This window comes from Lytechinus pictus, chromosome 15 (assembly GCF_037042905.1).
Source record: "Lytechinus pictus isolate F3 Inbred chromosome 15, Lp3.0, whole genome shotgun sequence".
NCBI lineage: Eukaryota > Metazoa > Echinodermata > Echinoidea > Temnopleuroida > Toxopneustidae > Lytechinus > Lytechinus pictus.
In genome coordinates, this window is record NC_087259.1 from 16693274 (window position 1) to 16720802 (window position 27529).

At 34.9% G+C, this 27529-nt stretch overlaps 1 protein-coding gene across 7 annotated transcripts in view; it reads left to right on the forward strand.

Moving 5' to 3' along the window:
• LOC129277823 (dynamin-1-like) overlaps positions 1-27529 on the forward strand; it is a 52866-nt gene that overhangs the window by 16416 nt on the left and 8921 nt on the right. The window contains exons 8-19 of one of the 7 annotated variants that reach the window (XM_054913997.2): positions 692-895; positions 2900-3038; positions 3712-3869; positions 6819-6867; positions 12929-13042; positions 14411-14523; positions 15848-15986; positions 16797-16946; positions 18324-18380; positions 19401-19573; positions 22591-22617; positions 25540-25704. In XM_054913997.2, the coding sequence (XP_054769972.1) occupies positions 692-895; positions 2900-3038; positions 3712-3869; positions 6819-6867; positions 12929-13042; positions 14411-14523; positions 15848-15986; positions 16797-16946; positions 18324-18380; positions 19401-19573; positions 22591-22617; positions 25540-25704 (1488 nt within the window). Of the gene's footprint in view, positions 1-691; positions 896-2899; positions 3039-3711; positions 3870-6818; positions 6868-8216; positions 8272-12928; positions 13043-14410; positions 14524-15847; positions 15987-16796; positions 16947-18323; positions 18381-19400; positions 19574-22590; positions 22618-25539; positions 25705-27529 lie in introns of all 7 variants that reach the window. The other 6 variants (XM_054913998.2, XM_054913995.2, XM_054913996.2 and 3 more) reach the window with 6 other exon arrangements.

The following is a 27529-nucleotide window of genomic DNA, read 5'->3' on the forward strand; positions in this document are numbered from 1 at the left end:
CATTGGTCAAATCATACTCGGGGGATGTGCGCTACTGTGTATTAATCAATAAGATTGCACGATTTTATCACGTGTGCATCGCCCACAAGCATGACTCAAAGTCACACTTAAATCGATGTGAAACACCCCCAACTGTCATTTTAATCGGGATTATTGCTGATATGTTTGGTAATTGCCAATTCAGGCATTTCATAATACATGTGGACAAGTTACTCCTTTATTGTGGTGCCACTCCTCCTTGTTAATCCTGAGAATTTGGTGGACAACAGGTTACTCCACACTGTACATTAATCAGTGTTCCTCTTTTGAAAGTGATTACAAAGTTCACTTAACCCCAATACTCCGAGGGGAGTATTCATTTCATGAATAAATTAGCATGATTTTTTTCATAATAAAATAAAATATATAAATGTAGTGAATTCTAGCTATGCAACAATGAAAATTACTTAATTCTCTGCAATTGTTTTACTGCTAACTTCAATGAATTCATTATTTTTCTATTAATTGTTAAGTATCATTACCATGGTAATTACTTTTGGATTGCAAAGTTGCCATAGTAACATTTATGAATCAAGGCCCATGCAATTGTTTATAACTTACATGCACATACATGTAAGAAAAGGATGATATAAAAACAATGTAGATCCAGAGAATATAATACAAATTTTATACTGTTTGCATCCAACGACAGAATGGTCCAGCATTTTGGTGTGAACTTTGAGAAGCGAATTGAGGGTTCCGGGGATGAGATCAACACGAATGAGCTTTCAGGGGGAGCTCGAATCAACAGAATCTTTCACGAGAGGTTTCCCTTCGAGGTTGTCAAGATGGAATACGATGAGAAGGAGCTTAGGAGAGAGATCAGTTATGCTATCAAGAACATCCATGGTGTCAGGTAAAGACAAATCTTATTTGGAAATGAGAAAAATTTATAAACCTTGGTGATGTTCCTCAAAGAAAAAGATTGACTACAGATTGGAGCATTTGCTTGGAGTCCAATTTTACTTTCAGCATATCAGATATAAGAATTGCTCTGGATTCTTGACCCAGGCTATTTTTGAACTGTGCATAGCCAAACGACAAGGCAAAATAAGCCCTACCCAGATCTTAGTTGCTGACTGCACAACCGTGGTGAAAGTCAGCATGTGTGGTACCCACAACATAATTTACAACATTGTATATATATTTGGTTGTGCCAAAATAAGCTGTGTCAACTCTCTGTGCTTTGCATTATTTCAGCTGCGAATTCTTATCCAGGATATTAACCTCTCTAATGTTAGACTGCTATGATTGTTCGCCTGAACATTCTGAAATAAAATTATATGTATCAAACTTGTAGAGTATTTATGAGCTGATAATCATGTATAATTTAGATTGGAATACGATAGGGTGTTCATGTTTACAATACTTTTGTATTCTTATTCTCATTTCATCAGACATTCCCACCAAATTTTAGCACTCTCTATTTTGTTTATCATGTCAGTGAATTCACTGGCTGAGATAATTAGATGAGCCTTCCATCGATATTAAAACCTTATTAATATGACCACCCCCCCCCATAAAAGTGAAAAGAGGGAAGTAACTTTTGACCAGACCCCATTGTCTTTGATAAAAGCTCCTCTGTGTAGGTGCAATATAACTCACTAAAGCTCCTTGAACGATGAACCTGAACCTGGGTATTGTCTATGAGATGGGGTTGATTCCACCCCCCCCCCCCCTCTCTCTCTGTTTCAGTTAACTTCCTGGTATTGTGGTTATCTCATGGGTTTATTTCCAATTCGTCTGGAGCGAATTCGTCCAATTGCCAACTCGTCTACTATCATTTGGTCTACCATCAGTTCGTCCACTTACCACATGGTCTACTTTCATTTAGTCTAATGCCATTCCGTCTAATAACCAGTTGGTCCAATAGCCATTTAGTCCATTTACCATTTGGTCTAATTGGACTAAGTGTTAAATTGTGCAAAAATGAATGAAAATGAAATGGATATTAGACCTACTGATTTTGAGACAAAATGGTAATAGACGAAATGGTGATTAGACGTAGTGATAATTGGACCAAATGGTTAATGGACCAAATGTTGGTGGACGAAATGTTGATGGACGGAATGGCATTAGACTAAATGAAAGTAGACCATTTGGTTAGTGGACGAGTTGGCAGTAGACGAATTGGTTATTTACCATCTCATGGAGATGTGTTGATTTTTTTTTCTTATAAAGTGTATCATGCAATAGTTATGTTTTTGAAAGTGAATCAATCTATTAATGGAGGTACTTCCTATTGGACCTTAAATGAAATGAATCTACAGTACATGTTCATTGAACTGTGCATGGTGGCTCAGTGGTAGAAGAACACCAACCTCATTATTGGTAGTCATGGGTTTGAGCCCCAGCTGAGTCATACCAAGAACTTGTTTTCAGGCACTCGACATATTATAATGGAGAGGGGTAATTCTAAAAAAAATTCTAAAAAATCATTTTATGCAGGGCCAATTGGTTGATCAGATAATAGCTGAAGAGGCTACCCTGGATGACAATTCCATAAAATGATCAACCTTTTTGTACGTCCGACCCCCATTTTTCTCAAGTCTTACTTCACTTCATAAACTGGACAAGTTATGGTCCTTTGAGAACATTAAAGACTGTCAAAAGAACAAGAAATTAGAGACAGAAAGTTTCATGAAGGTCCCACATACAGGGGGTCGGTCGTACATATTTTATGGAATTGCCAAGAGTTATTTTTATTATTTATTATTACCTATAAAATAGGTCAATACATGTCCAGTGTACCTGTAGCACAAAATTCATACTATACTTGATAGGTTTGAAAGATCTAAGTTTCATTGCATTTACACTGTCACATTATGTTTACACAACTTGATGCTGCTTTGTTTTGCAGGGTGGGTCTGTTCACACCAGACATGGCATTTGAAGCAATCACCAAAAAACAAATCAACCGTCTGAAAGAACCCTCGGTCAAATGCGTTGATATGGTTGTCAACGAACTCAACAATGTAGTCAGGCACTCGGGGGAAGGGGTGAGTAGCATGGTTACTAGTAGTAGTACCTGCTGTCTTTATGTTAATCTAATTCTATGATATTAAGCTCAATTGTCATCTCATCATGTTAAATCTAAATCTCTTTTCTTTTACATATCCCTGTGAAGTCATGCATTCCAAGTTGAAAAGTTACCATACTGGAGATCACCAACACAGATAAGCACATGTGGGGCACTGTATCATAATTGCTTGAAAATTAAGGATTCAACATTTGGGTGGAATACCTTGCTTGTTTTGTCAATTTCTGAGCGATTGACGGATTTTCTACTAGAATCATTGGGCACATGTTAATTCATGTACCAGGGCTCGACATTAGCAGTGGCCTGGTGGCCCGGGGCAACCAAAATTGAGAGCCGGGCCACCAAAATTCTGTAAAAGCCCACAATTGGGGGCCCAGTCGGGCTACCAAAGTTTTGATAAATTTTAAATGTTTTCTATTGTTTTGGGGCCACCAAATTTGCTTTTCAGAAAAAAAGTTAATGTGGAGCCTTGCATGAACATATAAACACCTGGTGGTCATTTTATTGGATTATGTTTTGTAACCACAACTGACCTTTATGTTGGAGTTTTCCAGAAATAGATCATTATCTCCCGATTCATTATTTACCATAAGTTTTCATCCTTTTTATGATGCCTTGTTTCATTCCACCAGATGGCAAGGTATCCACGATTACGTGAGGAGACGGAGCGCATTGTCTGCACACATATTCGTGAGCGTGAGTCCAAGACCAAGGACCAGGTTCTCATGCTCATCAACATCCAACTAGCCTACATGAACACAAACCATGACGACTTCATCGGATTTGCCAAGTCAGTTCCCTTCTCTATATTCTTATCATTAATTTCTAATTTAAAAAATACAGAAAATTATGCTTCTTTCACTTTATTAAATTGATACACTAATTAGCATACCCAAAGAGGGTGGGGGAGGTAAGGGGGTGGGGTCCCTGAGGGGTGACATATTTGACAGCAACAAAATTTTAGAGGGCAAAATATTCAGTGTTTTGAATATGCCTGAGTTATACCAATGCCATATACAGGTTAAGTGATAATGATGCTTTGATTATTCTGAGCTACTTTGAGCAATAATGATTTGTGGATATATATAAGTGAATCCCAAAAAGTTGTTAGCACAGTTTCTTTTTCTTTCTTTTTGGATCCACTTACATTATCAAGTATTAAAATATGCAATGCAAATTATGAATTTGTTTGTGATTGGCCCAGTGTAATAAGCACTCAGTAGCTAACAACTGTTCAACTTTGTTTTTCTTTGAAGGGATGGTATACAAACAGTTTTAGTGCCAAAAAGGGCACACTTACCAGATAAATTGGTAGGCCGAAAATTCTTTTTGAATTAAAAGTGCACATATCCTTAAATGTGCCTCACCAGCAAAGCAAATGGAAAAATGCTTATTACAGTTCAATTTGAAATAAATTTGTTGAAAGAAGGCAAATCTACATGTACACTTAGCCTAATGCATGTTTCAGATAATGGACAAAAGTCCCCCTTTCACAACAAGAAATCTAGCCACTCACCTGATATAAGATTTTGATGGTGTTGCTTTCGAGATTTTTATAAAAGAACTTGGTTTTGTTTTCTTGCACCATAATGAAATAAATAGATGTTCACTTGATGAAAATAAAGTACTGTAATGCAGGAATATGCTATATCTGATACACATGCATGTTAGGAGAAGTCTATATAATTTGCTCTCAATGCCTGCTCACCAAAATGAAAATAAGACTATTCTTTTGATGATACAGAAGAGGAAATACTTTTGTTGTAACGGGTTGGAAGATATAACCATGAAAGGCAGGGGCCTTCCACTCCCTCCATCCCCTGACCCTTTTTGAGGTATGCCAGATTTTCCAAGAGATATGTCAGTGGGTGTTTCAGTTCAGTGTTGACCTTTTGGTGTTGGTGTTAGGTCAATTTTTACACGAATATAACACCAAACATAAAATGAAGATGGTCTCGAAAAGTCACTCACTAGTTGTTGAGATGTCAATTATATGATCTGGATCAGTTTTACAAACTCTGAATAAGTTTTGGAGCTAGGGGAAGCAATCCAAATTCCAACACCAAAGCCAACACCGGTCTTGACATCACCCAATATCGAAAGGGGGGGGGGGGATACCAAATCTATAATCTTAATACATGTTAATTTTTACCTCTTTGTCTTCAAATTTTGATTCAGTTTTATATCTTTAATTATTTATGTTACATATGATTTTCTTCTGAGATTAATTGATTTTTAAACTATTTTTTTTACTCAATTATTTCTCAAACAGCCTCGTTAAAAGATTCTTTTGTCTGAATTTTCAGAAGTCTTCTTTATTTTGATAGGAAACCAAAATATAATTTACAAAACATTTATAGTATTTCTTTAATAATAATTTCATGTCTTTATTAAAAGTACAAGACTTCCAATGTTAATTGCATAGATCTGTATATTTTAAAGAAGTATGCTCCTTAATTTTCATATGTATGAAATGTTTTGGTTGTTTTCATGAGACACTTATTCTTTCAGTATATGGATTCAGTCTCCACATATAACATGATACATCTACATGTATGTTACCAGCAGTGTCTTAATGCTTTTTCATATTTTATGTTAAACACTCTTCTTTCCATGCAACTTTTCATGATTTTGATATTCTTTTCATCTATTAATTTTGTATGACTTTTTTTTCTGTCAGTTTAATAATGATTTCCTCTTCACAACACCCATACCAACTTACATTTTATAACTTTGGTCATGTCTTGTCATCAAGATCAAAATAATTCAATGTGGGGATGCCATTGGCCATCTAATCTCCATCAGTCCATTCTTTAAGAAATTGAAATTAAGTCAGACATTGTAATTTTACATTTGTTTCAATATTTGTTCCAACATTTTCTATCTATGAATTAACTCATAGGTTGTACATCTTTTATAGTCTGTACTTTCTTTGAAATCCAACATTTTTTGGCAAATAATTTGCTATTATTGTTTGTATTAAGTGGTATCTCACCTTTACCCCCCCCCCCAAAAAAAAAAAAAAAAAATCATTTTTTGTTTCGTTTGATGGCTAGATTGACATGTATTTCTGTTTGCATCTGCTGTTTTAGCAGAATGAATTAACAATTAGTCAGTGTAGAGTGATTAAAGCATTGTCAGAAAGTGATAACTCACTTTACAGTTTCAGTTTCCAATTAAGTGGTTATAAAAGTACTTTTAAATAAATGAGGAAGGAAAAAAAATTATTTTACCTTATTTACAAATTCATTTGTGGGTAAATGAATCCTTGTATTTGATTTTGACATCATGAATAGGATTTTAGCATTTAGGGTTCAGTGACTAAAATATACATTGCTCTTGATAATATGGTGATGATCATAATGATAAAATTACATTGTATGTTGGCAGTGATAATATAACATTAATAAAGCAATCAGTGAGAATGAGTGGTCCAACAACAATACAGAATTGAAATTATAGTACTACAGCATTATGTTTACATGTAATCAATAATGGTACTATGGTAGACACAAGAAATATGAAGAGTAAGTGTCTAAACAAATCAATCAAATTGAAAATGATGTTTACATTACTGTATTTTTAAATGACAATTGGAGCCAAATTGTGAATTCCAATTTCTTAGCATTTTTAGCCATTGTTAAACTTCAGTGATAAAATGTGTTTTAATTTTGTGTAATTATTCATGATGCATGCATATTACCATCTTACATCCTGTTTCTTGTTATCGTGACATCAGTGCGCAGAATAAAACTGATGGATCTCAGAAAAAGAAACTGGGAAACCAGGTAAAAATTTGAAGAAAAAAAACTGTTGATATGTCATCGACAGTTTGCTTTTTTTGCTTCCTAACAAACCTTGTGTCAAACATTTATTTCCATACTTTATATCACTATTGCTGTGTTGAAAAATAATCTTACTTTGTTTTGTAATTGTGCATTTTCTGTTCTATCTTATTTATATTTTTGTTTGCTTTATATAACCCTGGCTAACCCTACCTTTGACTTTATGTTATTTTTGTATGATTTCATTTTCTTATTCCCATCTTTGTTTTGTTGGATTCTGTTAAAAAGTTCTCGTGCATCTGTCACTAATGGTGTTTCAAAGGAGCTTGCTCACATCCATCCACCAGCTACGGTGGTATGTGAAATTGCGCACCCACACTCTTCTTTACGATCTCATCCATCCTTAGCCTGTACCTCTTGTTGCAAATTGTCTCACATCCTTAACTCAATGGCCCGTATTCTGAAGTCAGGTTTAACTTAGACCACAGTCTAACTCTGTGCTTAAACTATGGAAAGCCAAAAATGTCAAAATTTTACTTACATTGTATGTTTTTTTAATGTTTACTGTGCTCTTTGTTAATTTGTGAATGGTGATGAAAGCTATCTTATTTATCCTTCCAAAACAGTTAAGAATTATTTTAGAGAAAAATGAGCTGATACACTGACATTCTACTGTAAGAGGTTTAAGCCACTATTGGCTATCCATAGTTGAACCACAACTTTAGAGCAGAGTTAAAATTAAACCCGACTTCAGAATATGGGCCAATATGTCAGATGGGGTGTCAATGAATGCCTTGTAGACACAAAGAAATCAGTTAATTATGTTTAAACATGGTACATGTTTTTCTTTTTTCTTGACAAAATCATTGCCATGCTGACATTTTCTCAAATTCAACTACCAAAGTTCTCCTTATTAGATATGTAGATTCTACTTCATGGTAACTTCTTTTCTTGTTTTTAAACCTTTCTACCAAAAGAGGCCTACCCCAAACCATTATGCATTTTGCAACTTTCTATCAAAGATATTCGATTTGTAAAGTATTGTCCTTGCACTACAATTACAAAGCTTTTTTTTTTTAAATGTCCACAAACTGTCCACGATCATTGCATTAATGCCCAAGCTGACAAAATTGCTTCTTTTCTGTCATCTCACTAATTCATTTCCATAATGTCATGATACCAATCTTGCTTTTGTTTCAGCCATGTTTTGTCTTGTTTTCTATTAATATCAAACATAACTATGGAGCTTATTCATACATGGGTAGTTGCAAAATTTTATGTAGTCCCAAGTATAGAAGTTGATGTGATGTTACTAATTTGATGTGATGTGTCCCCCCTGCATGTTTTTCCAGTGCTGCTAAAGCCAAGAGGACTGGCCGAGATCAGCAAAAAAAGATTCCCAATCAGGTATAGCGTCTGCTAGCTTCTACAATGTACTTGTTGATAAGAAGAAAGATAACTATGTTGTATAAGAGGAAAACTAACAAGACTTGCATCAAAATATTAAATAACATTGCATCTATTATACCTTAACTGAGCTTTTAACAAAGGATATCAATGTTAAGCCGCCTAATGTCATGATCAGGTGGGGATTATCAACAATAAGCCCCCCTCCCCTAAAAATGAATAAATGTATGAAAATTTGTTAATAATAATTATACTGATGGTAATGGTGTTGATAATAATGGTAATTATCATTTTAATAATGATAATGAAATAATACTAATAATACAAAATAAATGAATTAATTTATTTTTTGTTTGTTCCTTTAGAATATATACTTTTGGGGATTTACACATAGAAATATGTAAAAGTTTATCCAGGCCATTTTAATTAGACTTTAAGATTAAAATGTTAATAGTATTGAAAATTATGATAGACCTTCTCTCCATTGCCATTTGATTTATTCATTTTACAGTTCCTTTTTGGAAAATACAGTCAGCATTGGTTTTCTTTTCCTGTTAAGAAAATCATTTTACAGTATTTTACTTTTACTTTTGCTTTCCCTTTCATGTAATTGGTTAACAGTTCCCCTTAGTAGATTCTTTGACTTAAAAAAAAACAATGTTTTTTTGAAAAAAAATGTGAAAATGATTTTGATAATCATAGTTTTGCTCTTTTGATGTTTAAGTTTTTGCTATTGTGACCAACTAACACCCATGACCTGAGTGATAACTAGTATGCAAGCTTAATAATATGGTTTTGATACTGTTGCTTTCTAACACTTGAATCCAAGCTCGCAAACTCACAGCACTGCTGTTATTGAAATATACAAAACAAAACAGCATGATTTTGCCTTATTATGTTAATTTTGTCAACAAGAGGTTCAAAAATAATATCGATGGGATTTCTTTTCTCTGGTATGTTATATGTAGTTAATCAAATTCCCAAATAAAAAAGCAAAATATTGAAAATTGGCACGAATTTGACTATTTTAACTTATACTATCTCAAAGCTTTCTTTTGAAAGACACACATTTATTTTCTATCAGCGGGATACTTTAGGTTTGCACTAGAAATCATTGTTTACCTTTTGTACTTCTTGACAGCAAAGATTTGACAAAATTGTTTTGATGAAATACACGTTTAATTTCTGACAAATTTACATGTTGGAAAATGAATCAGGATATAAAATATACTTTCAGACATTGTAGGAGTTTATTGAATATAATGCGGAATGAAAGAAAACACAAAAGCTGTAGTGCATAAAAATTATAAAATGCCCAATTTTGAATTGTGCAGCATGGGGGCTGGTTTCAATATTATTTTTATATTAAATTACAATTTGATTTGATGTAGATCATAGATGCATGACAAAAATTTAACAATAACAATTTGAAGTTGTCAATAATCTTGATATTTGTTATCAAGGAGAATATTTGCACTTGTTGGAAAAAATACAAAAGTACTCCCTGATACATCTGTATACAGCAATATTTTCATATTGATTAACAATTCTTTTATACTGTCTCTGTTTATGTCATGTATTGTTACTTTAATGCTACCAACCTAATTTTATGTCTTTTGGAATATCTATCTACCCATGGAAGAATGCTAATGACCTGTTGGTCTACAGTGTATATATTCAATATATACATGTGTACACATAAGGAGCTTTTAAAAATGAGCGGTTATAGTTTTACAGTTTATACAGTGCATGTTTATAGGGTGTGTCCATCGTAAACAAATTAAGGTATTTTAGCGTTCAAGGCCCTTGTGGGGAAAATTTATTCGTGGTGCAAGATTTTAATCAGTGTCAAATACATGTAAGGCCCAGTCAGTTGTTAGAGGTACCAGTAAAATACATTTCTAGGAATTCACAAACAGCTACATGTAAACCTAGGGAAAGCCAATGCATACCAAGGTGATACACTTTTGGGGCATATGAATTAAAATATAGAACTTTACAATATAATTTTATTAATGAATATGTTTGAAGATACATAAAATTGAAAAAATAAGTGAATGAAAGGGTATACATAAAAAGAATAAGAAAATCAGAAATGTTTAATTTAAGGTCTCCAAATAAAATCAAGAATTTGAAAGGAATGCAAGGAATGCAAGAATTTAATACATACATTGTAAGGAGTAAGGACTTAGGAAAATAAGGAAGATGAAAACAAAATTCCTCTAATGTACAATATCTACTCAACAGATAACGAAAGCAGTAAATTGAGTCGGGTTTTCTGATAAGTAGTGACTTTAAAATTTAAATAGCTTATTTTACTTTCTCCCAGTTTTGTGTAATAAAAACAGTTTCAATTTAGTTTTATAAGAAAATTAATTAATATTCATGTAAACAACTATTCTATGCAAAAATAATGTTAGCAACTAAAATGTAATGCACATGTAATATATCTGGGGTTTTAAAAAGGAGATACAGTGTGTTCCTATGTATCGTAAAGCTTTTAATAGCAATTGATTTGGGGGAGGGGATTTCTATGATTGATTGCATTAATTATTGTATAAGATCAATCGTAAAAACCAGCCATAAGTTCATTTCTGATTTTGTTAACCTTTGACCCAGACAGTCACATCCCTGCATGTTATCCTTGCACTCAATACTTGAATTTGCCTGTTGATGTTACATAATGCACATGGCCTCTATGCTGTAAAAATGCTGTTTAAAATTTTAAGCATGTTCCTTTATAAAAACCCATCACTCTAACAACTTATGGATTTAAGCAACTTGTTTAAAATTTTAAACCTGTTTAAATGGTGAAGTAACTTGTTTAAAAGTTTTAACAGTATTTGTGAGAGTAACAGGCTTAAACAACATGCTTATCTTGAACAGCGTTTTTGCAGTGTATACATGTATAGCATGAATAGCCACAGGATATTCGGGCTAAGTTAAGACAGTGCATATCAGAAAAAAATTGGCTATTTTATTGGCAATTTGTCAAAAGTCTGTGGCTTGTCTTTTTCGCTGGAATCATGCAAGCTGCTTTTCAAATCGTCACAGTCACCATAGTCAAAATAATGAGGACTGCTGGAAAGCTGCAATGGAAAGATCCAAAGTATCATTATAGAAGGATTCCTGCTTTAAAAAAATAAGTGGCTCAGACTTTTGGCCACTTTTTGTGTTTCCCTGTGTTGGCCATGGCCGTAATAGATTAGTTTGACAATATTTCCCAAAAAGTATAACTTTAGGTTAAGATAACGTCCAAACCTGCAGAATAGGAGTGATATCATTAGGCACCTAATTGATAGGGTTGTGGGTTTAGAAAAATATTCAATTCCAGAAAAACTGTTGCCAGATTTGGTTGGATGTGACTATTATTCTTTTTCCATTCGAGAAAACATGTACAGTATTACTGTATTGCAAAGTACAGCATTTTACTATGATTAAATTAGAAAGAGTTTTTAAAATTGGAATACATGTACACATAAATTTGGAGTGGAGATACGTGTATCTGTTTAAAGTAGCTCAAGTGATCCCATACATGTAGTTGTTTAAATAACAATTTGTGAATTTTAGAAATGTAGTAAATTTCTCTTGACAAAACAATCATTTTAGAAAATATATTTGATTTGAAAGGAAGAGCCTTGAGTAGTTACATGTAATTGCATGTGCATGTACACTAATATGCATGTCATGTAGGGGTCACATTTTGATTTTTTTTAAATCTATTTTTGTATTTATAAATGGTAACAAAAATAGGCGGACAAAAATGACAAAGATATGCTAATGACATTCTGTAATTTTATCTATGTGTGATTTTTTCTATGATGGTGACAAATAGGTTATTTAAATCTACCCCAAATTGATTGCAATATTTATAAGAAGAGTTTTTTTTTAATAAAAAAATCAAGTAATCATGTTAGTTTTCATGTTGTATCTAAATTATCTAAATTGATATTCCATGCTACTCATTTTTATAGGACTCTAAGCAAACATTTATGAGAAGTAAAAATTTAACTCCATGATTTTCATAGTTCCATAATTACTTTTGCAAATTTCTCTACATACTCCTGCTGTAATTGAACAAGTATATCAAATTCTTTCTTTTATTATTAGCTGAATAAGTGTTACTGTCTGATAAATCATTCATATTGTCAACCTCATTGTAGCAAAATACCATTTCAAGATTTTATTTAAATGATTATAAAATAAGGGACATGCAAAATTCATTCAAAATAGAAATCCAATCATAAAAGCATTTCTCAGTACCTATCTCAAATCAATAAAATATGAGTAGAGCTGTGTTTTTTATTGGCAGGAATTATTTTATGATCAATCGCGTACACTGTACTTTACAAGTGGCCCCATGCAATTCAGATAAGTTTAAAAAACAGAATTTATGTCTAGTGTGGTATTAAATTCTGGTATGAGCATAATCATAAATTATTCAATGAATGATTAATGAATGGCTAATGAATAATGAATGATTAATAAATAATGAATGATTAATAAATAATGAATAATTGATGAATAATGAATGATTAATGATTAATGAATGATTAATGAATAATCGATGAATAATGAATGATTAATGAATAATCGATGAATAATGAATGATTACCGGTAATGAATAATTTATGAATACTGTGTTTATTTTGATCAGGTGATTAGGAAAGGCTGGATGAATCTGCATAACATCAGTTTCATGAAGGGAGGAGCTAAAGATTACTGGTTTGTTCTCACTGCCGAATCCCTAGGATGGTTCAAAGATGAAGAGGCAAGTCCGGACAAAAATTTGATCTCTTTATTTTTGCGGGGCCCCTTTCCACAACTGATTGCCAAAATCTGTAACATTAGACAAACTTTGACAGCAGCGAATGGGAATTTTTTGGGGGCCGCTGTTGTCATTTTTCAGGGCTACTTTTGAGCTTTTTCGGTGGCAATATCACCCCGTAGTCCTCGCATAATATTTTCCCCTGGGTAAGTATAGAACTCTTGTGTGACGCGTGCCTCATTTACATTTGATCTACATATACATGTAGGATCATGATGGGGTGCCTGAAGGGTGATCGTACAGTCTCTCTTTAGGGTGGCATGCAACGATCATGTGGTTTTGTATTGATTAACAGTCATTTTCAGGTATATGATTTTCTTTAGTGCAGAGTGATACAAATTTTCAGAATTGTAAGATCATAGCTTGAACACAACTTAAAAGCATCATGCGATCAGCATCGGGACATTGTGCGATTCCTGTATGATCTGTGTACGGATTTTGAGAGGCTTTGTGTTTGCTCAACACATGAAATATTTTGATGGCCATGAATAATGTAAACATGAAAATCAGAATCCATATCCCCGAAAAACATAAACTCATCCATTGTATGATGATCAAAGCGAATGTGAACAAGGCACAGTGGCCCGTATTCTGAAGTCACGTTTAACTTAGACCATGGTCTGACTCTGTGCTAAAATTATGGGGAGCCAAAAAATAAAAAATTATGTTTATATTGTATATTTCTTATGTTTACTATTTTGTTTCATTTTGCTTTCATAACAAAGAAAAATACTTCAGTTACCATTCCCAGACAATTATGAACAATTTGGGTTTCAAATGAGTAAATAAATAAAATGTGTACTGTAAGGGATTTGTGCTCCAATTGGCTCTCCATAGTTAAACCACAACTTTAAACCAGGGTTTAAATGGAACTTGAGTTCAGAATACAGGCCTATGGATTGAAATGTTCCCACTGCCAAGTATGTAAGATACATGTATGTATGTAAGGTACATGTACACTCTACACTGTATAGCCCATAGACCTCTCATAAGCTTATAGAGAGAAAGATTCATGAAGAATTAAATTTTGGGTTGTTTCACTGCTAAATAAGAATTTTCATATATTGAGAGGTACATGTATATGATATCTTGTATTTTTCATTTTTAGATAAAAATATGCATTCATTTAAGATATAGGCATGAGAAAATACTGAGTGCTGACACTTTGACACTTCATAGTTCACTCATTCCTAACATTGATCATGAATTGATGAACACCTCATACCTTTAATCATGAAATAATAGCTCTTTCTTTTTCTTTGGATCAAAATTGTGATTGATAATATGACTTTTTTTTCTTCATATCCGCAGGAAAAAGAAAACAAGTACATGATGAATCTTGATGGCTTGAAGCTGAGGGATGGAGAAGCTGGATTTATGTCAAGGAAACATGCATTTTCTCTCTTCAATCCTGAAAATCAAAAGTAAGAAACTTAATATGTATTCATATTTATTGTTTAAATTTATTTTTGAATTTACTGTACAATTTTGCAGATTACATCATCAGTGACATGTCATTTTTTGCCAGAGATTTATATCAACAGCAAAGGAAATATCGGTGGGGGGGGGGGGGGGGTTACCGTTGCCATCATCCCTCTATCAGTCAAGTGGGGGATGGGGGAACACATGTACATGTAATCCCAATCTGTTTCTGTGTCCCCTCCCCCCATGATATTGGCCTCTAGCGGGGGTGACTCTGTATCAATTATTGGAAATAGGAAGTATTTGTTATTTATAGTTATTATTATTATAATTTTTCCATCAAAGAGAACACTTTTAAGCAGGTATCGTTACTCACTGCTTAAGGAAACATGCATACCTCACCCCAATGTACATGTAGTAAACAGCATAGCATTCATAGGGAATGTATGTCAGTTCTAGTCTAGAGTAACTTGACAGGATATGGAATGTAACCTTGATCATTTCCTAATTGCAAAGGTTATATGATTGATCTGCTACCTTCAGTTTCCTCACAATTAGGCTAAATATAGGGAGAGTCTTGATATTTTCAAAGCCTGAAATAATGTTCAAGGATATTGTAATCTTGAATTTTGAGTGGGATGTATATCGGTAGTTAGAATTAAAAGAGTGGAATTAAATTGAAAGATTGGAATTTGGTATTTCAGTAAGTTGTGTATTACTGTAGTACAAGTAGAAGTTGAGGTGGTGGTGGTAGTAGTAGTAGTAGTAGTAGTAGTAGTAGTAGTAGTAGTAGTAGTAGTAGTAGTAGTAGTAGTAGTAGTAGTAGTAGTAGCAGCAGCAGCAGTAGCAGCAGCAGCAGCAGTAATAAAGTTCAGAACTATGAATGCAGTTCAGATACACTACATCCATCAGAAAGTATGCTGGTCTGTTGGTCATACAGAAAAGTTGTTAGCCTAACAGAGCAATTAAAGTAGGCCCAGTCCCATTTTTCAGATGGTAATGTCAAACGTTGATCCAAGGTAAATAATGCATTGTTGTGACATCAAGCATCTCTGTAATATTACCAGTTGTAACAAGAGCCCCAGTCTTCTAGTGCCTTATATAAAGCGCTAGCAACTTTTTTCTGCGGCCAGTTCGGAGAGTCACAGCCCATGCACATTAAAACCACTGCACTATTTGTAAAATACAAGGTCGTTCACTTGGTGTATTGCACCTGTCTCCGGTCAATCTTCAACTGTCATAATCAGTACTGTTATTGTGGGCATCAACATGAAGACAAGATAAGTCAAGACATTGAAGACAATACAATAATTCCTATCCTTGCAGTCGTAATATCTACAAGGACCACAAGACCCTGGAGCTGTCCTGTCAGACGTCAGAAGAGGTTGATAGTTGGAAGGCATCGTTCCTTAGAGCTGGAGTCTATCCTGAAAGAATCAAAGACAACGATGACGAGGAAGATCAGGTCTGTTTAAGTTATTGCCAATCTCATTTGAAAGCGGTAAAAATATGGAATTATTTTCAGCATTGATAAAACATAACCAAGATGTGAATCTTTTCAATGGTAGGTAAACTTCTCCTATTTTGGATTTGATTTTACACTTTGAAATCGTAACTAAAACTTCCAAATATATTTCACTGGTTGGTGAATTTCTCCTATGTATGGGTTTATTTTTAAACATTAAAAAATCATAACTAACATTTGACATGATGACAATCGTTTTCAATGGGTTGTAAATTTCTTGTAAATAATTTTACATTTAGTTTGACATCACTTGATTGATAATGTTTTTGTTGATAACCCTCATATACATGTATATGCTGCAAACTTAGAAATGCACACTTTACCCACATCCTCTTATTTTTCAGACAGGTCACATTCCAAAGTTGACCGACCAATTTCTGTCCAAAAGTGTCCTCTCAGAAAATTCCTGACAGCAAAATAGTCAGCAACCTTATGCCTCCCAATCTAAGATGAATATAATTTAATCTGTTTGCTGTACACACACCAAATGATCAACCTTTTTGTACGTTCGACCCCCACTTTTCTCACTTCATATACTGACCGTCATGTACCTTTGAGAACATTGCTGCATACTATCAAAAGAACAAGAAATCAGAGAAAGGTAATTTCATGAAGGTCCCACATTTAGGGGGTCGGATGTACATATTTTATGGAATTGCCCTTCAGTCAAATGAAACAGCTGGGTTACCCTCACTGTAAAACAATAAACAAGATACCCTAACAGTCTCATTGTCATTCAATTTATACTAGAAGGCCAGTGATAGCGCTGTATCGATGGATCCTCAACTAGAGAGACAAGTGGAAACAATCAGAAATCTAGTCGACTCCTATATGAGCATCATCAGCAAACAGATCCGAGACCTGGTACCAAAGACATGTATGGCTCTCATGATTAATGATGTAAGTGACAAGTAGATTTCAGTTGCTGTATAATTGGGGTTTTGAGTTTTGGTAAACTTATAGAGTGTGTTTGGGACTGTCCATGTACTCCTAAGTCAGCAAACAGATCCAAGACCTGGTACTAAAGACATGTATGGCTCTCATGATTAACAATGTAAGTGTGATAAGGAGAGAAGAGTTCAGTTGGGATATAATTAGGGTTTAGAGCTCATCTTGTAGAGTTGTAAAAACAATCAGAAATCTAGTCGACTCCTATATGAGCATCATCAGCAAACAGATCCGAGACCTGGTACCAAAGACATGTATGGCTCTCATGATTAACAATGTAAGTGATAAGAAGAGAAGAGTTCAGTTGGGGTATGATTAGTGTTTAGAGCTCAACTTGTAGAGTTGTAAAAACAATCAGGCATCTAGGCGACTCCTATATGAGCATCATCAGCAAACAGATCCAAGACCTGGTACCAAAGACATGTATGGCTCTCATGATTAACAATGTAAGTGATAAGAAGAGAAGAGTTCAGTTGGGGTATGATTAGTGTTTAGAGCTCAACTTGTAGAGTTGTAAAAACAATCAGGCATCTAGGCGACTCCTATATGAGCATCATCAGCAAACAGATCTGAGACCTGGTACTAAAGACATGTATGGCTCTCATGTTTAACGATGTAAGTGATAGGAAGAGAAGAGTTCAGTTGGGATATAATTAGGGTTTAGAGCTCATCTTGTAGAGTTGTAAAAACAATCAGAAATCTAGTCGACTCCTATATGAGCATCATCAGCAAACAGATCCAAGACCTGGTACCAAAGACATGTATGGCTCTCATGATTAACGATGTAAGTGATAGGAAGAGAAGAGTTCAGTTGGGGTATGATTAGTGTTTAGAGCTCAACTTGTAGAGTTGTAAAAACAATCAGAAATCTAGTTCACTCCTGTATGAGCATCACCATTGGATAAGTCCATTGACCAGTACATGAGCATCATTAGCAAACAGATCCAAGTCTTGTATAGGTAGCAAAGACGTAAAGCTCTCGTGATTAACAATATAACTTACAGGAAGTTTTCAGTTGATAAGGGCCAGACACACAATAGTTTGATTATATTATTGAATTGCCCAAATGATATGTATTTAGTTTTGCCAACTTTAATCAAGTACTTCAATTATACTCCCCTCTCTGCCTCTTATTTTTGTGTTATCTTTACTTTTATTTCCTTTTGAAAACCCCGCCTATTGTGAATTATGATTTATGCACCTCGAAATTGAATATTTCTAGGTATATGGTGCTATTTAAATTACTACTATCTTTATTTTATTTATTTTTTCTTATGATTATTATTATAATCATTGTTTTTGTTCCTTCTATCTTTTTATCTCCATCAGACCAAGGATTTCATTCTAGCTGAGATGTTGGCTCATTTATATTCAACAGGAGATCAGGTAAATATGTTTTACTCTCATATCCATTCATTGAATCTTCATTCCAATTATATGAGAGAGCATAAGGTTAAAGCTAGGTGCCTTTAGTTACAGCAAACACTGATTTCATGAGAAATTCTGTAAGATCAAGGTTAATTGTCACCATATCATAGTAGAGCTAGATCTGGTTTATTTACATAAACATAAATCTGTGAAATCAGGAAATCTAAGCTGAAAATTTATCACACTGATAATAATAATAATGATATAGGTATATTTACCCAGGGAAGCCACTTCAGTTCTGAAAACTGTTCTCCCAGCGTGCCCTGCTATTATTATTACCCCGGCTTTAGCTGGGCTGCCTAGGCGCTCAAGCATTCAAGGAATTTCTTCCTACCGGATACCCATTCACCTCACCTGGGTTGAGTGCTGAAAGGAAATTACGCCATGGCTGGGATTCAAACCCACAACCCTCTTTCTGAGAGTCAGAAGACTAATCCACTGGGCCACAACGCTCCATCGATAAGCACATGTGGAGCATTGAGATATTATTTTTTTTGGGAAAAGACCAGACACCTGGCTGGAATGCCATGCTTATTTTGTTCACTTCTCAGCAATTACATCTGGCACATATTTTGTATGTTAAAATGCAAACATATACAGTTTTGCTCAAAATTTAGTGACCCCACCACAAAATGCACCCCTTCATGCTGAGTGTTGAATGTAGACAACAACGCTACAATGTTCGGAGAGCCCAGAGAAACAAACTTAATTGAATATAATACTTTTTCCACTGGGTTTAACGATTTGATATCTAAAATATGGCAGAACTTGAACACTTACTTTCCTTTTCTGGTGGGGTTCACTAACTTTTGAGCACCACTGTAATTAGTAATTTTATTAGATCTTTATCAAACTTATTTTACCACAACTGGCATTGCCAGTCATTGCTAATTTTAGGAGTGAAAAGTGCTTAATATTGATTAATTGTGATCATGAAATTTGAGAAGTTTGATGAGTTTCATTTTGTCTCATTATTAGGCATCATTGATGGAGGAAAGTGCAGACGAAGCGCAGCGTCGGGATGAAATGCTAAGGATGTACCAAGCTACCAAAGAGGCTCTACGTATCATAGGAGATATCAACATGTCCACCAAATCAACGCCATTACCTCCTCCGGTCCAAAATGACGACCTCATCAAACCATTCAATGGGTATGTTCCTATCCAAAACGATGTCGATATTAGTGATGATTTTAAAGATGGCAAAGTAGAAATCGTTGTTGTTGATAATAGTTTGCCGTTACCTGGGAGGCGAAAAGCACACTGAATCACTGTGACCTGCAGATCTCTCCTCCTGATATAACTTATCAGGGATGTGCAGGTAGACCAATACACCTTATACGGTTGCAAATCCAAGTACTCTTGTTTGGTTTATTTTCCCCCTTTTCCCCTCCATCTATTTCCTCGTCCACTTCATCAACCCTTTCCCCTCTTCCCCACTTTCTTCTCTCCTTTTTCTTTTCCTATTTCCTTTCCTTCATTCCCCTCCACTGTTCCACATTTAGTATAATTTACGCCCCTCCCCTCTTTCCCCTTCCACTTCATCAACCCTTTCCCCTCTTCCCCACTTTCTTCTCTCTTTTCTTTTCCTCTTCTCTAACCTTCATTCAATTCCCATATTTAGTGTAATTTACGCCCCCCCCCCTTCCCCTCCCATTTATTACTTCTTACACCTCACACCTCATCTATCTTTTCACCTTTTTCTGACATTATCCCCCTGTAATTTTTCCCCTTTTAATTCCATTTCACTGATTTTTCACTCACCCCCCAAGCCCTCCGCCTCCCCGTTTCAGAGTAAGAAGTTAATTGAACAGGTGCTGCATAACAACAGTCACCGAATTTTGTTTAAACTTCTGAAAATAGAAGGGATTGAGAAAATACATATTGCAATCGTCAAATACGACAAAAATATAATTCTAAAACAAATGTCTGCCATGTTTCATTTGACAATGTTTTGAATGCATGATGACGATGCATGGGCCTTGTTATGTAGCCATTCGTAACTTTTTATATACCTGTAAGTGTACGTGTATTTTAACTGACCCATTGTACATATATTTCAAATGTATTTGGCACGTAGGTAGCATTTACCGTCAACGTAAATTATTTTCCCCACGTGAGCATAATACGCATGTACTATATTGCACCAGGATAATAGTAATATAGGATGTGCACTGCATCTCGAGTTTATTGGTGTGGCTTACTTCAAACAGTTGGGTGTCTGTATCTTGGTCATAATGTAATCTGGTGACACAAACTTTTGTGAAAACACAGTATTTGTGAAAGATCAGGGGCCCGTTTCACAAAGGACTTGCAACTGTTGTAACTTTGCCATTATGGCAACTACCATGGAAACCTTGATTATGATTGGCTGGTGAGCCCTGTTACCATGGTAGTTGCCATTATGGCAAAGTTTCAACAGTATCAAGTCCTTTATGAAACGGGCCCCTGGTCCACCATTTTGGAAACATACCTAAAAGTCATGAATGGTCGGGTCTATTAACAGTATGCTTTGTAAAAATCATTGGGCAAATATACAATGAGTGGTATTATTCATGAAGAGATCAGATCATTAATATCTTAAAGGGGTACTCAAGTGAATCTGCTTAAGTCAAATCTGTTTGATTTAGGTGTCTGAAATTCAACCTAGAAGATGAGTATTTCCATAATATAACCAACCATTTTATAAGTCCAACACCCGCTTTTCTCTACTTTCACTTCCCGAACTGCTCAAGCCATAATAATTTGAGAGCATTACAACTTTTCATATACGAGCAACATAGACAATTAACTTTAAAAAGACCTGCATTATAGGAGATTTAACGTATTTAATGTACTTCATGGAATCTATCCAGGTGTATATGCATGCTTTGCCTGTTCTGGGGCCCTTAACACAAATCTTAGCAGTCATCGTAGAACATGTTTATATGATTAATTGCATTGACTACAATGATTAATCAAATCGTGAAAATCAAGCGTATGATTAACCGCTAACCTTTGTATTACGGGACCCTGGTCTGAAAAATTCCTTCCTCTTGCCGATTGTTTGACTTGAAGAAGGTCAAGCTTTAATAGGCAGACTTAACTGTATTTTCCAAATGGGTGGACCAACCTTTTTGCAAATAACATTGTAACATTTTCACTTGATCAGATCATCACCCGATTGGTTTGAAGTCAGGCAATTAATGCTACTTTCACACCCCTTCATTTTGAGCTGATTATACCCATTAATAGGACATCATTTTATCAGGCATGAAGATGGTTTCATTTTAGTAAAAACAGTAGCTACACAAGAGAAATTTCTTAGCACACTAACTTTGCAAATCTCGATAAGGTGGAATTGTACTAATATTTCTCGCCTTTTTAAGGCAGGTTCACGCCTTATACAGTGCCAAAATAATGATGTCACACAATGGTTTTTTATAATTCAGCGGTTTTGTTGTCATATTTTGTTGGAGCATGATGAAACCATCTACAATCCACATTTGGTTGGGAATCACTTCATGGGGACTGTGTCTGTTTTAATACGTACTTGAAATCGGTGTAAATTGGCTTGCTTTATGGGGCCTGGGGCCTACCAGGCTATCACTTGGCCCCATACCTTAGGCCACCCCAAAAACCGGGTCATGTTATATTTGATGTGTGGAGGTTTGTCATCTTGCCCTACCAAAATATGGTCAGGAAAATGCCAAAATTAAAAAAAGAAATTGATGGCGCCAACCTTTGGTACTATGTTGTAGGCCTATTTGTGTTATGCATTAAAAAAAACATTTTTTTTTTCATTTTATCACTGGTGTCTATGAGCCATTATATCTGCACCTGTTTTGCAAAGGCATGTATATCATTATGAATAGGAGTATTGGGTTTAATTCTCCATGTATGATTACACAAACACATATCACTTGTTACACTTTGCACTAAAATGTACTAGGGAGAATTTTCGGTGGAATATATTCTCACTGTTACTTTTTCAACTTGAGCATATAGTTGCAACTGGAACATAAATTTTGAATGAGAAGTAAAAACGTTCAATAACTCAAATCAATCAACTGCATGCTTTTAATAACGAGTATGAATGTTAATGTGTTGATTTTAAACCTTTTCCCTTTGATTATGATTTTGTTTTGACTTTCTGTTGTGCTTTTTATTTATGCCTGTTTTTACCCCAGTCCCAGTGTACCTATCCCATCAAAAAGGTAAACTAGATAGATTTGTTTTTGTGTGTTTCTTATCTATCACCCTTTCTCTCACATATGTACACATGTATTTTCATCACTTGCTTTGAAGATTGTAGCACTGGTTGTGATTTCAAGTATGGTCTTAGTGTTTTTGTTTTTGACTGGCCTTTAATAATCTGTTCTATACATCTCCAGATAGATTGAGGAAGGGGGGCAGAAAAACGGACTTGCAGACAGAGAGGGACAGAGAGAGGAGGGGGGGGGGGTACAGACAGACGGATTTGGAGGTTTGGTAGAAGGGGAGGAATTTATGTCATTATGAACTTCAAATGCAAGAATGTATTTATGTTATGTCTGATTTAGATTTTTAAAAGATCAACATTAGCATGATATTTTGTCCCTTTTACCTCAAATCGACTGGATATTGGGGTGAATGTGACATTTAACACTTGAATTTTTGTGGTATCCTACACTTGTGCTCAAAAGTTAGTGAACCCCAATACGAAATGCACTCCTTCATGCTGAGTGTTGATCATAGACAACAACAGTACTTTGGCGAGCCCAGAGAAACAATTATTACATGAAACATGACAAAACTAGAACACCTTTTATAGATACATGTATGTCCATATTTTGGTGGGGTTCACTAACTTTTAAGCAACACTGTACACTTACATGTATCTCCCACATAATCTTGAATTTCATAGTATAATTTTCACTCTGAAAATACTAATACCAAACTTGAAGTCACCCATGAACATAATCTTATAACCTACATACATGTAGCGTCAAATTTATCACAGTATCTGTAATGTTGTTTTGATGATATTCTTTATAATTCTCAACCTGGTGAGTGTTTCATGAGGCAATAGTCGTTGATTTTCACTGACGAATTTGCTGTTAGCCAATCAGATGTAATGATTTCAGTAGCTTATAACAAATAGTCTGTTAAAACCAGTGACTAATTGTTTCATAAAATGCTCACTCCTGTTTGCTGTGTCGTTCTGCTGTTATCTCATAATTTGAATTGGCTTGAATAGCTTGTTAACATTAGAAAGTCATATTTTCGTCATTCTTTTCAGAAAGTTCCAAGTTTGTAGATGCTAGAAGTAAGGAGGTTCATGACCTACATTAGAGACACCCTGTATATCATATGACAAAATCACATTTTATAGATTTATTTAATTTGACTGGAAATACAGACTGGTCATTTTGTTGATTAAGAAAAATCTTATTGCAATACTATGAAGCTAGTCCAGGATATTAACTGAAGACAATCAGTGTCTTTTTGTTTTGTTTCTGCTTTAACTTAAATGTAAGGGTAACTTCCTTCAAATGCACTCAAACCACTTTGTCCACTAAATAAAAAGTTACACAAAAAATACTTTTTGGGTGAAAGCCAGGGCAAAGTTCATTCCTTGTAGTATAATAAGAAAAATATATGCATATTTTTAATGAACTTAAAATACCTATTATTATCACTAATCATCATATCAGATTTCTCTTTTCAAACACCTTTTATGCAGCATTGAATAGATGTCATTCATCTCCTTTTGTTGCATCATTCTGTGATGTAAACATTTGTTCAAACATTTGATGTAAACATTTGTTGTAAACATTGTGCATGTACATCAAATCATTGTTTCTAGTTGATTTGAAAGTGTGAATTTTTCTATTTGTAAGAATTTAATAAATTTTATATTTGATGTCTTGGTGATGTTACAGATCATCAAGTGTTTACCTAGTTTTCATAAACCTGTTTGCACCATTCTCTCCACAAAATATTATATGGTCATAATGCTTTACAAGTATCATCACAAAACCTTTAAGAAAGGGATATTCACTTCTTCACTTCTCACTCTCTCTCTTCTTCTCCTCTGCACATATGAATTTAGTTATCTTGTTCACTCCCAAGACATGTTTGTGCTTCTTAAATGTATTTTCAGTTTGATTATGTACATGTATAAACATCCCATTTCAGGGGAGTGTCATGAAAGACATTGTTTTATTATCCATCAGTTACCATGGTAACATTTGGACCCCCTGTGCTTCTAAGCCATTCAAAACCAAGGAAATTTCCAGATCTGGCAAATTATCAGACAATGTTGATGAAATGCTCTTCATGCTTTCAGTGTTTCTTTTGATCTGAAAATTTTTCATTTGCCTTTTTATATCTCCTAAAAATCCATGAAAGGCACATAGTAGTGCTCTGAATAAAGCATTTTTCCAGTGTATTTGTCTCTTTCTAATCATATATTGATTGTAATTTCTAGCAGCCATGATAAAGATAGATTGCAAAAGTCATTTTGTCGCGAAGTATTAAAAGGGATGAATAAATTGAATACTGCAGAAGATTTGTCTACTACAGAGTCTGTATAGAATGTTTATCTTTGCAGGTCTATATCCACTCGGCTTGCAAGCATTTGATCTATTTCACATAAAGTCTTAAACCACATAGGCTAAACCCGTTTGGTCTACTGTCAATTTGGTCTACAACCAATTTGGTCCAATTGCTGTTTGGTCTACACTGCAATTGGTCCTATACTCACTTAGTCTAATTCTCATTTAGTGTAATGCACAGGTGGATGAATTTCCACTTTGGCTACTCATTATTTTCTACTTCACCAATAGTACATTTGTTCTATAAACAGTTCATCTTATCATATACAGACATAATAGTGTTAGACCAAGAGGACATGAAACGAAATGGGTGTAGCCTATAAACTGGACACAAGACAAAATGGTAAATGGGCCGCAAGTATTAGGAATTAGACCAAATGGTTTAGTAGATACTAGACAAACTGGTTGTAGACGGCTTAGACCCCGTTGGACAGTACCAAACGGATTTAGGTGAAGTGGTTAATAGACCAAGTGGCTATTCTCCTATCCAGACATATGAGATGAGGTTGATGATATCTTTGTGCATTGTGTTCTTTATAGAGCGACCCCAGCCCCATCGTCGGGCGGTATTAGACGGCCTAACCCAGGTAGGCCTGTCGGGAACAATGCAGCACCGGGTCCACCTGCAGGCGGATCCAGACCAGGACAGCCCAATATACCAGGTAGACCAGACATGCCAAATAGACCAGCTCCTTCTGTTCCAAGGTGAGTTCTAAGATTTCCTGGCTTAAGCAGTGCTATGCTCCTGGTAGGTGCTTCATAAAGGAACGTTACAAGTGGCTATACAAATGACTGGTGATCCTTTCTTGTGGTGAATTATACACACCAGCTTTTTCATTTTAGTTCCTGGAACGCACATTCTGTAAGAAATAAAACTACGTATGTTACCGAATATGTTAATGAATATAATATTGATGTTATGTGCATTACAGAAACCTGGTTAAGTAATCAGGATAATGTATCAATAGGGGAGTGCACTCCTATAGGATATACATTCATTAACTCTCCAAGAGACGCAAGTAAACGTGGAGGAGGGATTGGAGTACTGTATAAAAGTATTCTCAAATTAAAGATTAAGAACATAGATTTCAAGTTTGCCACATTTGAATGCGCTCATATTACCGATTTGTCAAGCTCTATCCATTTTTTCATTGTGTATAGACCACCCCCTTCTTCAGCAAATAGATTCACAAGTTCTGACTTCTTGAAGGAATTTGATGAATACATATGTGAGATATCACTATGTCCAGGAAAATTGGTGTTATTAGGTGATTTCAACGTCCATTGGGAAGATATGAATAAAAATGATGTGCTTCACATGAGGAACACCATTTCTTCGGCTGGGCTCATTCAGCATGTCCAAGGTCCAACACACAATCTTGGTCATACTTTAGATCTAGTTTTTACCAGAGATGACTCAGTTATCTTACAGTGTCACACATTCGACACTTGTATTTCTGATCATTATATGATTCGTTTTTTATTGGCTCATCAGAAATCAGAGCCAGTCTCTGTTACTTCTTCCTTACGTAATTATCGCAAGATTGATAAAGCTCAATTCAGTAATGCTTTACTTGACTTAGTTTCATCTCAACCAGAAGATTTAGATAATGTGTCTCTTTTTGACTGGTATGTTTCTGGCGTCACTAAGGTACTCGATACCTGTGCACCATCTTCAACCAAGTCCCGCCCTCTGAAGCGACGTAGACCCTGGTTTAATCAGTCTGTACTTGTTGCTCGCCAGCACCGACGTAAAGCAGAACGTAAATGGCGTAAAACACGACTAGATTCAGATCGCACATTGTTCATAGAAGCTAATAGGAATGTATGCCAAATCATTGATACCGCTAAAGAAGATTTCTTGAAAGAAAAGTTAGGTTCGTGTTCTGTCAAGGAGGTATATCAACAAGAACAAGAAGTCGAATCAACTTCCCTTATACGAATCTGCAACCAGATTAGCTCATCAATTCTCTTTGTTTTTTGTCAACAAGATAAGGAGAATAAGAGCTGAACTTGATGCATGTACTGTACCTGTTAACATTCAGTTTAGTGATACTGAAAATCAAAATATTCCACTTTTCGCAGAATTTCAGGTGCTTTCTCAGTCAAATGTATCCAGAATCATTATGTCTTCGGCTACTAAATCCTCCCGACTTGACCCGATTCCTACATGGTTTTTGAAAGAAAACATTGTTCATTTATTACCATTGCTCACAAATGTAATCAATCAATCTCTTTCTACAGGTATTTTCCCTGATCAAGCACATTCAGCAATCATCAAACCTTTTTTGAAGAAATCAGGGTTGGACGTAAATGACATCAGTAATTATAGACCGGTCTCAAACTTAACATTTCTAGGTAAACTCATCGAGAAGGCGGCATGTACTCAACTAGCTGATCATATTGAATCTAATAATATTTTTGATCCTCTCCAATCTGCATATAGGCCAGGTCACAGCACCGAGTCAGCTCTGATCAAAGTAAAAAATGATATCATGTTTTCTCTCGACTCAAATAATGTAGTTTTTAT